Raw genomic sequence first — 16,803 nt, forward strand, 5'->3', positions numbered from 1 at the left:
TCCATAGACTTAACCTCTGCCTCCCAAACTAGCAAAAAAAACCCCAAACCAAAACAAAACAACCAAAAAACCCAAACAGACAAACAAAACAACAACAAAAAACCCCCAAACAACCAACAGCAACCAAAAAACCCCCAAAGCCAAAACAAACAAATAAAAACCCCCAAACAAACAAAATTACCCCCACATATCATCAGTATACGACTGCAGACTCCAGTGTTTTCTGCATGAGTAGCTTTTATTGATAGCAAGGTTATGTGCTGTTAGCAAGAAGTAAGAGTTTGCAGAACATCTTCTCTCACGCTCTCGGACCCACAGAAATGGTATCTGAAGAAGAAATAAATGCAAGCACCTTGAGTTGTCAACATTTCTTGAGATTATACAAATGGATTTGTTTTAATGTAAGTCAGCCTGATTTGTCATGTGACACGAATGGACAGAACAAATGTTGAGCATCTAAGTTTGAAATATTACTGCTGGGGAAAGCACTGATAGACTGTGTCCATTCTACTCTACTGCCTGCCTTCCTTTAATTTTAGTTTCTTTTTCTTTTCCAGATTTTGTGCTACCATCACTATGTAGATGACCACAACTACTTGTACAGAGGCCATGAGTCAGTAGAAAAGTGAGTTCCTATCTACAGGAATACACTTCATCAGTGATGTGCTTTGGTGTGGTGAACAGAGACTAAACTGGACCTAGAATCTCTGCTTTAAGGTAAGTTAAAGTGGTGCCGTAATCACTTCCCTTTGCTTGAAATTGTTTTCATCTCCCATGTTGTCTTTTAAGTGATGGAATTTTAACTGTGCATTTGTATATGGATCTAAAACTTACACTGTACCTCCTGTTCTAGATACCAATTCATGGGGTGGATAAAATAAAATAAGCAAATGAGGGACTTAATTACTAAAAGTCCAGGAAAAAAATGGATCAGTAAATCCTACCTCTGTAATCTGAACATCAAGCCATATTCCATGAAGTCTAGAGCAATCGCTTTTAGCCTCTTTACTTCAATTTTATAGAGAGGCTTTAAGTGCAGGCTCTAAGTACTAGTCCTCATTGGAAGGCTTATTGTCACCATCCTCTTTTGTCAATCATGACCTCAAGGATCATCCATATCAATGGAATACTTCTGCTGGTCCCAGCTGACTGTGAATCTGACACAAAAACAAGCAGTTCTTGTGGAGCTTGGCAAGAGTGATGCTGACAATCCAGCCAGCACTAATTTTTCTCACCCAAAGAGTTATACAGGAAACTTGCTCTTCTAAAGCCTGGAAAGATTTTAAGTTTTTCTTTCGAGTTATTTAAGGTCAAGACTTGAAGTAGTAGTGAATCAAACTATGGATCAACAGTGTCTTGAAAAGAAGGAAATAAAAGGTTTTCTTGAGGGTCTTTTTCTTTTAATGCTTTGAATAGCTTTAGTTGTGAAAAGGCTTTCAATCCACTCACAATTTTGTCACCTATCTTCTCAAGTAACTTTCAAGATTTTCCCAATGGATATACTTACTGTGTTCCATTTTGTCCAGATTCTACTGTGATAGTTGAAGCTCCTAATTTAGGCAAAGTTGGATTAATCCAGTTGTTGTTCCAAAGAAATTTAACCTTTGTAACTTTTCCAACATTAACTTCTGCGTCGATGTAGGCTGTGTAAGTGTTGTCTGGTTTGAGAGTTCCCCTGTGAAAAACAACATTTTATGGATGTGAGGCATGCCAGCATCTACTATTAATTACCAGTCCTCTCATTGGCCTGGCTGTGGTATCAAATGAGTAGAGAATTAACAGAGAGACAATATTTATCATATAATATGGTAACAACATTACTGCTAATTTTCCAACTTAATTCATCCCAAATCAGTGTTTTTCAGAGGCAGGTAGGCCTGATATGCTGCAGTCACACCTCACAGTGAGGACTCAGTTAGAGGATAATCCCTGTGGAGGTGGTAGAGTTTGCTCCCTGTTGCTTATGCAGGGAAGGGATTTTTTTGCATATAGATGAAATTTTCATTTAATGTTAGTTAATTTATATGATACAGATGTTGGGTTTGTTTTGGATGGGCAGAAGGTTTATCTACTAGCTGCTCAGCCTGGCTGTCTAGCAGAGATTCCCACACTGTGGCCAAGTAACATGGCCATGTCTTCCTGGTATCCCTGGTTTATAATCTGACTACTTGCTTCATATCGCACCAACAGAGCAAATTCTAAATGACAGCAGTTTGAGACTGGTGAAGGCTTCAGCTACTGCATCTCACTGAACATTAGCCAATACTTCTCCAATCCTTTTCTTTGCTGTCTCTCAGACCCACACTCTATTTTCTTAAATTTACCCCTGTCAGCAGACATTTGAATGAATCACCCAGAAGAAACCTCTATAGTTTTATCAAGCTTCATGAGAAAGACAGGACTTTCATTCCTCCCCCTAGCTTTGTACTCGCTCCTGCATCTGCCTGCAGAGGAGAATGTTTACTCCCCTCCATATTAAAAGACTTATGGTAGTGGAAGTAATGAGAGACAGGACAAAATCCGTCTGCCTTTTTGTTCCTCTGTTGGATCCACAGTGGTGCCTGGTAGGATACAGCAAGTTTTGCTGGAGAAGAAAAGAACTTCACATCCAGCAACTGTATTGAAACAGGTCCTACAAAGCTAGAGAGGGCTGGAGTGCATCCCATACTGCCAGGTCTGCCAGATTCATCTCAGGTGAATGCACAGATGCATGTGAACTGGGATCAGCTCATAGCACACACCTTCTGCTGGCATGAGGATGTGAAGTCCTTGGAAAAGTGGAAGTGACATAGTTATAAGTAAAAAAAGCAAAGAATTAAACCCAAACCTCACATCAAAATGCCTTCTCCGTATTTTTCATAATTTCAAATATTTTAGTTGAAGCAAACAAGAAAAATGCAAATAAACAAAAACCACAAGAGGCAAGGAAGCAGCTTCAGTGTAAGCAGGAAAGATATGAGCAACAAAAAGTAGATTTTTTTGTATAGTAAATCATAAGGTAACTTTAGCTGAAAGCAACTGTGGCAACATTTTACAAGCCTGTGAAAGACAAAAAGATCAGAACTCTCCTATTGCAGGTCCAGCAAGTCCTTTGTGGAACAGCAAGCAAGCAACACCAAATTCTGGCATTTTAAAATCCTGCATTTTAACCTTTTCCCTTCAAGTGTAAACCCAGAGTGAGTGAACTATTGCTACATTTACATCAGTGATAGAATTTGATCACTAAAAAAACATCAATTTAAACAGAATTATTAATTAAAAATATGAATTAAATATTCTAGAAGAGAAGTTTCTTTTCTGTTGAACAATTAACTTACTTGGTGACCTGGTGCTGCTTTGTGTTCCCATCACTGCCATACAGGGCAACATTTACATATCCATTTACTTTACTCTTTCCAGAGAGGGTCACAGTTACTTTGTACCTCCAAACTATACAGAAGAAATACAGTAAGTTAGGCTGTACCCAGGGAGAAACAGTCTCTAAAATATCAAATGCTGGCATTTTGTCTGTTTTTTCCTGTCTGTACACAGTAGTTGAAAGCAGAAGATACAAAACACCAATGAGTCAGGTATGTCATTATGTCCTAATGAGATCAACATCAGAAATGGTAGACATTTGTGTTACTTTCTGGAAAAGAAAAAAGAGAAAACTGGTCCCTACCATAGTAAATACAATATAGATTTCAGCATTTTTAAGGATTTCATACACAGTGACGTTGGAAAGAAGGCCATGTTAGGAATCAATACAGAATCTAAGCAGTAAAAGAATCCTGAAGCTAAAGGAAAATAATTTTTTGGGCGGGTGATTTCTTTCAGTGTGCAATAAGCAAAAGCAGCTTGAGAAGATTGTGATTGTGTTTACAAAGGTGAAGGAAGAACTGTGTTTTGAGAGCTGACATTTAGGATAACTAAGGTTGTAAATGAGGTTCATTTGGTCCATCCAGTTCTGAAACCAGGCCAGCTGTGATTGGCTTGCTCTTGGCCTTTGTCAAATGGAGTTTTGAACATCTAAAAGGTAGAGATTTCCCAGCTTCTCTGGACCCCTCTTCCCGCCTTTAGCCATTGTCATTGTGACTGTGATTTTCATACTACTTAATAAGAAATTCCCTTGCTGCAACTTGCGTGCATTGCCTATCCTTTCCTCTCCTTGCACCTTGTAGTGCAATCCACTAAACATGTCAGTGATCTTCACTAGACTCTGTAGTTTGCTAACAGCTTTCTTGTACTGGAGGGCTCCAAACTGGGCAGTAGTGTTGGAGCAAAACAGGAAAAAGCATGAAGAACTGAACAGCCCTTGCACTATGTTGAGACCTGTTCATCTGTTAAAATTGATTGTAAAGCAGGAAAATTAAAAATTTTTTTACAAGGAGTAGGTAGCAATGGAAGGAATCAAAACTCACGAGGAAAATCCCTGGCCTCTCCAGTATTCAGGTAAAATTTGAGAAAGTCCTCTGTAATTTTCCCTTTGAATTTATCTGCATAGTGACCCATATTTGGGCATCCTTCTTCTGGGCATGGAAAACATTTTCCCTAGTGAAAACAAATATATCTATTAATAACATTATCCAGCCAGCCAAGAACAAAAAATTAGTCGCAGGACATATTTTTAATATACCCACCTAACTGGCCCTGTATCACAGCAACAGATTTCAAGTAACCCTTTCTATGACTTGAGAAGGATCATGGGAGCTAGCCAGCTTTCTCAGAGGCTCTGATTTTTCAGGGCTCTGTGCTGCTTCTTGGGCCATTTAGTTCAATCCAACCACATCAGTGCCAATCTTGAGTAGTCTTGAACTGGAGCAGGGAAGAGAGGTGTCCTTCCCAGCAACTGATGAGAAAGAAGGATGTCTCCTTATAGCTTCAGGTTGGGTCAAGGGAGGCTTTGTCTTGAAAACAAACCTTGCTTTTATCATGAAAGCAGCTTTCTAGTATGGTGACAGAAGCAGGTAGTCACCTTCTCCCAAAGCAATCTGAGAAGTGTGATCTCTATTACCCGCTAGAATGTGTAAAGGTTGATCTAAGCGCTGTGCAAGTTTATACCTCTGTCTGTGCTGCTTGTAGGGTATGATGAGCCTGTCACCTTCCTGCTGCTCTTAGACTGTAATTCTTTGTCTCCCAGTCTGGGACAGGGAAGGGCTTCCTGACCTTGGTCCATAAAGCATTGCTTTGTCCCTGGAGCCATCTTCAGTCACCAAAGGACTACAGGTTATCACATATTATTTTACTTCTTGTTCTAAACCCAAGAAACCTAAGCTGTGTTTGAAAGCTTGCCTGCTACAGTATGGGATCACAGTCCTTGCTCTTGATAAATACATTTGGCCATTACAGGGACAGCCTGTTCTCTTTGCCTCTTCCCCAGTTCAATGCAGAGGAGCAGGCCTGGGGAAGCCACACAGGCTCCAGTAGTACTTCAGGGCTGCCACACCAGCACCAAACTAGATATGCCCCTGTTCTGCTACTGCCTTCTCCTACTTTCACCTGTGTCATCTGCACAAGCTGTAATACTTTTGGATGTCTGACTCCTCTTACAGATACATTCATTGGATGCAAGCTAGCATAAATACATTGAATTTCAGATGCACAGATAAGAGCCACTATTTTCAATAAGGTGCATCATGAAGTTCTGAGAGATACTTACTGATTGAAAAAGATCATATGAAGCACAAGGATAGCCTAAAAAGCCATTAGGGTAGATGATGCTGTCCAAGTAATACTTGTAACTCCGCAAATGATTGCAAGCCACAAAGTCCCGGGTTCCTGTGAAGAGATGCTTCCAGGTTAGTTCTTCCTTTCTGTTACCCTTCTAGGAAAGAGATCAGCACAGCCCTTGCCCTGTGATTGGGGTGCATCACTCCTGCTCAAAAGCCTTAACACAGTTCTTGGAGCATCAAACCTAAAGTTGGAAACTAACTTACTTTTGGGGAATTGATGCCCTAAGGAATGTCACTGACTCAACAGGTATAAAATGCAAACTTGAAATGCTTTGTGGAGACTGTGCAGCTCAGTGCAGCCCCTGCCCCCCAAAACCCACTCATTTGTGCAATCTGACCGAGTTTAAATAGAAATGAGAACTGCATGAGGCAACAGTTGCATTACCATAACAAAAGAAAACCAAATGAAAAGTATTTAACAGTGAACTTCCTAAGGCAATGCTGATTTGCCTCAGCTGAGGACTTCAAAACAAAATTATTATTTGGGGGTGCGTAAGAAAGGAGACTCTTAGGATTAAAATAATGAATATATTATTTTTCTTTGTGTTGCCTTTACTTTCCTATCTTTAGGTTAAAAAGAAGATCATATACAGTGCAGTTATTTCTTTGTGCTTTAATTCCCCACTATTAATAACAAGTTTACTCTATCCAAAAAAAAAAAAAGGAGAAAGAAAAAGTAATGCCTCCAGCTGCATTTAATAAAAGATGGAGTAAAAGGCTAGTTATCACAAATCAGTTCATGGATTCCCAGAGTTTAAGGTGTTTGCAGTAGTATAAGAAAGACCTTAGATAATATACTGAAAAATCTCCACAGCAGAAATCCTCTGGGTTTTTTTTGTTTTTTTTTTTTAACATAATGTACAATTTAAGTAGATAGACAGAAATTTTGTAATACTCAGAGATTTTATTAGAGCCATATAAAACAACAAAGAACAGTGTAATTGAGCAGCTATGTGCCAATCTTTTTTTAGCTGGCTAAAAGTAGACGCGATAACATCAGGGCAACTCGGATTGTAATCAGTAACTTAAAAAAGAGTTACATTAATTGTTCTATCTCAGAAGAAGAATTTCAGCTGAAGATACACTAACAGGAGCAGCTGTGAACATCCTTGCCCTGCTCCATCAGTGCTGCTGCTGAGCAACTAGACACAAAGTGCAATGTGTGCTACAGGCCCTTCTAAATTTCTTGGCACAGTTCCAGTAACTTTTGTTTCTGCTATTAGATACTTTAGAGGAGACATATTTTGCAAAGGCAAACCCTTTGTCTTGTTTATTTTTTAATGAGCTCTGAAAAATTGGGTGTTTTGAGCCTATTAATAGTTTTGCTGTGCTCTGCAGCTGCCATTGCTGGTGGACACACCAAGAGCTAATGCAAAACACCTGAATTAGAGAAAGTGGCTACACCGTGACAGGTGACATACCCATGAATTTATAATGGAATCAACATACGTACCTTCCCAAATACCATCGAGATCTACAATCTGTGAGACAGCGTTCTTCCCACACCCTGGCATTTCCTCTCCTCCATTTGGATAAAAGTCAATATGTCCTATTGCTGGTCTTATGCCAAAACCTGAAGCATTTAAAACATTGGTAAGCATGCTTTAAATTAACATTGTCTCATACCTGTAGCTGCTGGCTTCAAGTTTGTCTGTGCATGGTGTTTTAGGAGCTGTTAGTGACCAGTATGGTGTATTCGTTCTGTGTCTGTGACAGCACAACAGAGTCTTGATGAACAATTGACTACTTAAGTGCCATAGGGCATAAATAATTCAGTATTAATACAGTAGATATGAATACTCACCTAAGTTGGGGATTGTGGGAGCTGAGTCTGTATGGATAATGTCAACAAAGTCTGCATCAGATTTATCCAGTCTGACTTCAGTTGGAGTGCCTTGAAAATAAGGTTGAGCAGGGTCCAGTCCTGAATGAAAATGACTAGCATTATGTATAGATAAAGAGAAGTAGATGTAGAATCATTTCACATAACACTGATTGATTATATATAATGACTATCAATATACAGTTGCCTTGGGTTCCTCATACTAGGTAATATAGGCATTAATGAAATGATGATGTGTGCTCTCTCTTACCAAGTGGCTTTTCTTCCAGGAAGTCAAAGAGGTTACTTTTGTGAAACCTATTAAATTTTACTAATTTATATATTTACACCAATATTGAATCCCAACCCTTGGAAATAACTTTTTTTTTTTTTAAATTTAATTGAACTTCCCTTTAATAATGTTCAGACTGAGGTTGCTGTGTCTGCATCCCATATAACTCATGTGGTTTCTAGCCCACCTTGCTTGAGAGTACTCAAAGAGGAATTTCAGCTGATAGCACCCCGTGTGTTTGAAGGTGTTGAAACCTGCCTGCCTACTTCTGGCTCCAGTCAGATTTTGGGAAAAACATCTTGTTTTGAAATGACGATCTTGGCTTTTGAGCCTAGCAGAAAATAGAATTGATTTGCTTCCCACATTACTGCAGCAATTTCAGGAGCTTGTAAAGTCTTGCAAATTACACAGTTTTTGCCAACTTATAGTTGCATCTCTTCTTGTCCCTGGGCAACACATTAGGGTTTGCTTTTAAACTGACTTTTGTAGACTATTAGTCCAAGGTTCACCAAGCCTGAAATCCCTGAGGAAAAGTAACCAATTGAAAAGGGTTGTGTTAATAATATCCAAAATTGTCTTTTATGCATGAAAGGTCACTCTGCTTAATGCACAACGCTCTTGGTGCTGCCCGTGTGATGAATAAGGAGATCAAACCCATAGCTTTACCTCTGGAAGGGCTGAACATGTTAGAAAATTTCCTTTGCTGTGTAACACATGTGCAAGCAAAATAATCATCATGCTGACTGTTTTCCCATGCTTATCAGGGCACGGCTCCTTGGTGTACCATAAGAGGCTGAGTTCTGTAATACTCAAATTACTTTGACTACCCTGCAGCCCATGGATAAAACCAGAAGAGGAAATGAGCAGCAATGTTTTGTTTGGTGGCTGAAGTCACTGACTTACCAGTTATTCTTCCAATCCCTGGCCTCCTCCTGCCAGCCTCACCAGCAGCATGTGCTCCAAGGCTGTGCCCGATTATGTGGACATCAGCCGGAGAGTATCCGTATTCGTCCTGGGAAAACAACAACAAAGAAAAATTGCTACATCTCTTTTCATCAGCAATAGGGAAGACTAAAAAGGGGTTGAAAAACTAGTTCTAATTGGACCACTGACTCCTCTCCTATAAGGAACTCTTATAGGATTTCAGCATCTGTTTGCCTGTATAGTTACTTATGTTCAATACATAGATTTTTCAAAACTCCTTATTCAGGTGCTCCCTGCCTTTGGAGGCTGTTACAGCTCCAGACAGTTCTGTTCTGAGAGGCACTGTACCTGTGTCACATTCTGGGCCTGTTAAGATTCACAGAATGCTTATCTGGCTTACGAGAGTCAGCCAGGCAGGAACTCTGAGTTGCACCTGAGAGGTTGGGCACCACATGCAGCTGGGGGAGAACATGAGAGGAGAGATACCCTCAGCCTTTTTGGACAGTAACTCAGGAGCTGCAATGCAGATGTAGAGAGTGAGACACGGGTCAGAGCACTCCTAGACCCAGCATGCTCTCTGTTTTTAGTAATTTATAGTTATTTTGTGGGAAATGTGTGTTGAAAGCAATTAGATTAAAAGAAGGCTTCAAACCAAGCATCACTTCCCATGTGAAGCTGCCTACAAAAGTGGGCATGGGGCACCTCTGTGGAGTTGGGTACTGTCCGCCGTGGCTTTCCCTGGTGGGTCCTGCTTGTCCCCAGCCACTGTTGCTCCCTGAGAGTAGTTGTCCTCCAGCCTCTGCTGACTGGCAGCTTATTTTCTGGCATTCTTACGAGCTCTTTAGTAGGTTTTGGTAGGTTCTGTCTCCATAAAGAAGCAGTTTGCCGTGTCCATTATTTCTGCCTGGCTGTACTGTGGGAATATCTTGTTGAAATTCCTATCCCAAGGTTGTCTAGAACAGTTCTTTTAAGAAAAGGTCTGGTTTCAGCACAACTGAAATGATCGTGGAGCAGAAGACTGTTTTCTGCTGGCTACATCCACATTCATGGAAGTTCCAGTACCGTATTTCTTTCAAATCAGTGTTATAGCTATAGCTTTGTACACAGAATACTCTTACCATAAGAACGTCTACAAAATAAGCGATTTCGGCGCCTACGACACGGATGTTGTTTGATGCCTGGGTGTACTGACATCTTGCACCTCTCTTCCAGTTCACACAGATGCAGTTCACATCTTCCACAGTAAGCATCCTCTGTTTCATAAAACAAGAGTAAAACCCATGGTAAATACAATACGGAATCGAGTCGTGTTGCTTATTGCAGCTCAACTCATATATTTTGTGTGAACTTGTATGACAACCTTTTAAGAACCAAACCTGTAGCATGTGGGTGTGGTCGTGCCTGCTCACAGTGGCGTGTGTGCTCACACAATGCTGAAATAGGGTGATGTGCTGTAGGAATGGCCACAATCATTTCAAATGCCTATAGCAGTATTTTTTACAGAAGGGAAAACAATATCAATAGTGCTACTTTTAATTTTTATTTTCAATCAAACTTTGTATGTAACACTAAGAGCTCTACTTATGTACTGATTCACTTCAGTGATTTAAAAATACTTATTTAATTAAAATTGAATTGGAACTTACATTTTTGATTATAAAAATCAACAGTGTTTTTCTGATACAGATTTTTAAAAAAGAGAATGCCTTTTTATAAGAGGGTGCATAGACTGATGGTGTTCCTGAATATCCATTCCAAATTTATTACTTTCTTTGGATATAGATAGATAGATAGATAGATAGATAGATAGATAGACAGATATGCAGGCAGACGCCTTATTGTCTGCCACAGAATGAGAAGCTTTACTGTCCTCCACTGAGCTGGATTGTTTGGCTAAAAGTATTTTGCTTTAGAAGCTTATGTATAGTTATTCTTCTTTGCTTTGTGTTCAGACATTATAAAGCATCCAAAACCAGTTAAAACTGGCAAAGGATAAAAAAGGCAATTGAAGTGTCTGTGACCATGTTAGAAGTAATAAAAATCAATGTGCAGATAGGATTATTGCTTAATGGGAAGGAAAGTAAGTAACAGATACACATAGGAGGGTTGATGTATTCACAATCCCATTTGCTCCACTCTTTTTTAAAAAGATTCACTGAGACCAAATTTTTCCTAAATATAAATAAATTGGACTGTTGTGATAAAACATAGGCCACCATCATGGAGAAAAAAATTAAGGATTTATCTCAAGCCTCTACATCCTTGTGAAAATTGATCAAATGGATTCAAGGTACTATCTGAAGGAAATTATGAGCTATCTTGTTGACTGTGAAGTTCTAGCAAAAACCCTCTATTTTAAGAGGGGAAAGGGGGAGAGAGAAAAGTGTGAAAACATCACTATGTTTCTAATACTGTAATTAAATTATTAACTAACAAATCCAACAATCATTTGTGAATTTTCATAAAGTGATAATCAACATAGATTTTTTTTTTCAAGAGAAAGTGACAAATAAATTTAATCTCTTTTCTTTTTACCTAGTATCAAAGAAAAGCAGGTGATGGGGATGCAATAAGTGTGAAATACCTTGATTTAAGTTTCACATTGTTTCTGATAGTGATCTCATAAGTAAAATAGGAACACATAATTTTAAAAAATTGTGGTTATGTTAATAGATTTTTGAAAACCGTATCATGCAAGTGCCACCAACTGGGATTTTGCTCTGTGCTGTATGACCAGTAGCTTTCATTAGCTACAGCTGCCACATAAGCATGTTTGAAGGACTTGAGAAAACCACAAGCTGGATTTGCACTTTGTGTGGGGACAGGGTTAAGAAATAATTCGTGGAATTAGCAGAAAAATCAATAAAGCAGAGTGCTTTACTACATTCAGTGTTCATAGTAAGTGTTAGATTGAAAGCTTTGTTTGAAATGCTCCCCTTGAGGTCCCTTCTGGATATCATTTCTACAGCCTTATTGCTCCTGATAATGGCCAGCCCAAACAGCCCCCAACAGCCACACGGCAGCCCAAGCCTTTGTGATAAACTTCCACATCTAGAAACCTGTTCCTTCTCTGGGGAAAACAGGATTCAGCAGCTCTGAGTCTGCAGTTATTTCTGGAATCATCCTAGATCCTAAGCAGTATCTTTATCCAGGGTTTGTGTTGTTTTTACCAAGAAAAAGGACACTTATGGAGTCAAATCCTGTTGTCACTTACTTCAATAAAGAGAAGAACCTTATAGATTTTGCCTCATGCTTTTCCTCAAGGTGCAAAGCTACATATTTAAGTTAATAACAATTTGAAAATGTCACCTTTTTCCCCTTTCTTATCACTTCAAATATCATGAGAAAAATTGTTTAGAAACAGGGAAATCAGACAATTTTTAGGATTGTGTTTATAAATGCAAACTAAGGTACCTCAGAGGGACAGGATGTTCCTGTGGTACATACCTTGCACATGTCTGACAGCCAGTGTTCTTCTCCATTGTCTATAAATCCATGTACTATAAATCTGGTCATCCTGCTCGTGTTAAAATTGGAGTTCTCAATTGTTGACTTATCAACTGCAGAGACTTCCTACAGGAATGCAGATATTAAATTAATGTAGATAATAAATTAATAAACCTTTAAATCTGCTTTTTGTAAATAGTTTTTCAAAATTGCAAAGACCTGAACTATGGTTATCTGTATAGGTGTTTAAAAGTTATGCAATGTTAAACTCATCTGCAAGCATTCACATGACTATGGCTTAAGGTCTGTATTTCCATTCAAACAGGCTTTGACACATATCTTAGAGCAGAAAAGACTTTACTTTTCAAGTGTTTTCATTTTGTCTGTGGAAAAAAATACTCAAAGATGCTCAGTTTCCAGGTACTTCTCAGTGGGGACTCTGCCAAGGAGCTGGAAGAGGTTGTCTCTTGAACAAAGTGGAATTTTTAACACTTTTCAGGAACACAGCTGAAGCCTGTGTTTATTCACGATTTTTACATGTGATTTACTAATGTTTAAACTGCAACAGTTCTTACTTGAAAGTCAGTAGGATTTTCTTTTGTGTACAGGAGGAAGTGAATGTCTATACTTTCTGGTTTCCAGGGTAACTTATAGATTGGTCTTTCTATAGTCCCAGACCATGGCGCATCATCTGTGAAGCATCCAAGCCTTTCATAGCAAACTTCTTTGCCTGTAGCATTAGGATCAGATCAATAATACACGAGTGAGCAGAGAAGAGGAGCAGTTAGTCAGAACTCACAGCATCGCTTCTCTGGGGGTCTCTTGATTCCTTTTAACAGAAAGCAAAGACCAGAAGTTTCCCCCTCCTAGATCTTTAGAGGCTACAGTTTGCTGTAAGGAAAGAAGCCGCCCTCTTGCTTATCAACCAAGTCTTCAGAGGAGTTCCTCTGTGGTATCCTCTCTCATACCTTGGGTATCTTTCCCCAGATGTTGCTTTTCCCAAAGCAAAGACAACTGAAGAGTTTCTCCTAACACCAAGCCAAGGAATTGCAAATGATCAGTAATAAATTGAGACTGTGCTGAACAGCTGACTGCACACAAGAAGTCACACTACACAAGCCAGTGTCTTCTGCTGAATATAAAACTATAGCCTCATTAGACTGCCTCCACTCCCCGCCCCTGGCTTTTTCTCCATTTCCATCACTAAGAAGAGTACAAGAAATAATTCCCTAGGCATGGTAGAGCAATAGCTTTGTTCTGACATAGGAAACATCAGCATTTCTTGCTTATTCCTAGATTAGAATTTCCAGAGTGGAGAAGAGGAAGGACAACGTGCACATGCATTCATCTCACCATTCTTGTATGGGACAGTGAGCCATGTAACCTCAATCAGTAACTGTTAAAGCACCATGTTGTAAAATAATACCTCACAAAATACAGCAACATAGGAAGGCAATATAAATACTAATCCCTAAATGCTTACCTTCTGCTGCACTGAGAAGGAATAGGGCCAGTATCCTAATTCCAAGCATCTAGAACAGTAGAAAAAGAAAGAAGAAAAAGAAGCAGCTGGGATTTGCTAACCCACTCGATTAGCAAGCACACTTAGCTTTCTGGTGCTGAATTTTCTCAGGGTGAACAGGGTGCTGTGACTGTCTTCTCTGCAGCATCTGTCTATGACTGCTGTGTACGCAAGACAAGCGTGAGTCAGCTTTGTGCTTGCTTGCTCCACTAGAGACTGGGGGGTCATAAATAGACTAAAGCATAGCTTAAATCCAGAGTGATTTTTGTCCTATTGAGGCTGCACTTTTTTTCCCTAATCAGATGTAGAGGAGCTACTTTAGAACTATCATGAGGAATAGCATAATGTGAGCTGTAATTCCCCGTTATACTTCTCATGTGGTGTCGTGAGAAGTCAAAAACCTGACAAGGTAAAAAAAACCCCAAATCTGAACTACTTACGATGCAGCCTCTCGAAGGTCCATGCAGTAATGTGCAAACTTTGCAAGCACTTTTTATAGTCTGCTTTATCCTTGGAAATGTTCCTAGAAAGATAGGAATATTTATTTCAGATTATAGATTATAGCTAAACTGAAAAACAACTTTAATGGTTGGTTTCTCTGAAAACTCCAAAACCCATGGACATAGATTTCTTGAATTAGTGTGCTGGAGGCCGGAATAGGATTGGAGCTCCAGAGGTAGGATAATTCCTAGGCAGCAATGCATCAGGAGCAGGACATTAAAGAGAATTATATGTATCTGTGTGTTTTGTCTTGGCTGAGAAGACTGTTATTTTTAGTGTTGTGTAGTTGGGACTACTGGGGATCTACTGGGACAGTTAGTAGGGAGCCGTACTGTTTTTATGTCTCCTTCCTTGCCCTGCATCAAGTGACTTCAGGTGTGGAATTCTCCTGTGTTTCTGGGTCTTTTGTGCCCCATTCCTGACATCAGCTCAATTTGTCAAATTCAATTTGAAAAACTTCTTAGTGGTTGGTTGGTATATTCTTTTCATAGTGAAAGAGCCTTATCTTCTCCTGATATCACCTTAATTTCTTTGTTGAAATGAGTAAATGTAGAAGGACAATTATCTGACCCTTTGGATCCTTTCTATACTACCTGTGTAACCCAAGTTTTGAGAAAGCCCTTCTCTGAGGGATGAACTGAGAGCAAACACACTGGAAAGCTGTACAAATAACACACAAAATTCCCCCAGACATTGGGACATGGCTGGTTTATATAGGAACACTATAGAGCTCAGTAGGTTGTTCAATTAGATACATCAAATAAAAGGTGATAAATAGCCTGTAGAAATGAACAGGACTAGGCCTGGGAACCCCTTGGACCTGTTTATTTTTAGGAGAAGGCTGTAAGTGAACTCAGGAAGAAATGAGACCTGAGCTAACTCCACTTAGAAAGCTTTGTCAGCTTGGCTTTGCTTTATGGCTTTATGGCCATCTATGTTTGCAGAGCTGATGTTCCCTAATCTCCACCTCTGGGAATGACCAAATGGATACCAGCTGTGTGTATAGGTGTTACACTGCTATTACCTGTGCTAGTGGAATTTGTTTCTTTCAACAGTAGTGAAATTTTATTTTGTACTAAAATATCACTTTGATACTGATTTAGAGCTTAGTGCTCCCATCTTTAATTGGAGTAGCATTTTAGTTTGTAAATATGTTCATGCCAGTGATATAGGAGAATCAGTACATGCCCTAGTGCACTGACAAGTTTTAACACTTGTTCAAAATGGGGGGGGGACAGTCTTTCCCATTAGTTTAAGAGCTGGTGGAAAAGATTTGAGTTGGGATTTTATCAGAGCTAGTCTGCTGCTCTCTTCAGCATTGTAATAACACAGGGCAAACAGCATAAACAGACAATTTCTTAGGCCGTGGTCCGTTGGGTTTCAGCTCCTTCAGGAAGAATGGGCAGTGCTGGGGTGCATGTCCTTCCCTATGATGCAGGCTGCTCTTTGCCTGGAGGAGCTGTTTGGCCTCCTTGTGGCCTCACAGTCAGAGGCTTTGGAGGAAGGACGGCATTTGAAAAAGAAAGCGATAAATTAAGGCACAGCTACGTTTCTGCAATCCTGAAGAAGATGTGGCCTGGAATAGGAACATGCAGAGGAAAGGACTGAATTTGTGGAGTTGCAGGGTGCTCTGGCTGTCTCCTGGGACATGGTGTGGTGCTTCCCAGCATTGTGCACGTTTTCCTCACCACTTTCTTAGAAGTTTATCTGCCCAAGTACTTGGACGTCATTTCTCAAACGTGGGGAAATGGGAGTGAATAAATGATTAACTCTTTCTTCCTGTTCATTAACTTAGAATTTGGGGTTTATACTTTGAAAAATATCCACTACCTCGGTCTCTTAAAGCTCCAGGAGGCTCCCTCATGCCATGTTTCGCAGAGCGGTAGTGTTCACTGAAATGGGGAACAGTCAAAGCGAGGTTTTGCAAAGCCTAGATTACTCAGCGTTTCTCTCTAGGACTGTCAGCGGGCACAGCAAAGGTGCATGTTTGAAGCTGAACAGGAGCCAGGAGCTGGGCTTCAGTGTTTAGTTTCTGCCGAAGTGGGGAGTGCTTCACTTGTACTTTTATCTGTTGCTTCCATGCACGTGCTGTGCACAAGGGGCTGTGCTGACCTGCTGCAGGAACGTCCTGCTCTTGTTCTGCTCCTGCCTCATCCCAGTGTCTTCTGAGGGCTGTGTTCTTGTGTGGGGCTGGAAAGCTTTGAGCAGCAGCAGGGGCCACAGAGAGGGGCTGTTTGGGACCATTCTCAGCCTCAGGAGTATTCTGAGGACACGTGCTGCCTTGAGAGTGTGTGATAATTTGCCAGATTTTCTATCTGTCAATGTGGTGGAACTCAGCTCTCACCTTGGGGCACTGGTAAAGCAAGACTGTGCAGTGTTATAAATGGATTTTAGCATCTGTGATTTCTCATTTCTCCCATAGTTACAAGTACAATAAACTTGTTTCAAACATGAAAAACCTTGACAAGTGTGTTTGCAAAGAGCTGAAAAAAACCAAAGGAAGCAACGGACTTTTTTTTTTTTTTAAACTTTGTTTTAATTGCCTTATGTACTAACATTTCCATGCACAGGGCTGAGGGTTTGC

The 16,803-nt window shown here is 40.0% G+C and overlaps 1 protein-coding gene across 1 annotated transcript; it reads right to left on the reverse strand.

The window, feature by feature from the left end:
- Positions 1-263: 263 nt before the first annotated feature.
- Positions 264-13,728, reverse strand: LOC103756374 (pancreatic triacylglycerol lipase). The gene is made up of 12 exons (XM_008922420.3): positions 13,680-13,728; positions 12,772-12,926; positions 12,197-12,322; positions 9,868-10,002; positions 8,729-8,837; positions 7,516-7,635; positions 7,165-7,284; positions 5,639-5,757; positions 4,401-4,530; positions 3,318-3,429; positions 1,508-1,675; positions 264-327 (listed from the first exon to the last, which is right to left on the reverse strand). Exons 1-12 carry the CDS (start codon positions 13,726-13,728, stop codon positions 264-266), a joined length of 1,407 nt encoding a protein of 468 aa, XP_008920668.1.
- Between the last annotated feature and the right edge of the window lie 3,075 nt (positions 13,729-16,803).

This window comes from Manacus vitellinus, unplaced genomic scaffold, assembly GCF_001715985.3.
Source record: "Manacus vitellinus isolate BGI_N305 unplaced genomic scaffold, ASM171598v3 scaffold_40_pilon, whole genome shotgun sequence".
Taxonomy (NCBI): Eukaryota; Metazoa; Chordata; class Aves; order Passeriformes; family Pipridae; genus Manacus; species Manacus vitellinus.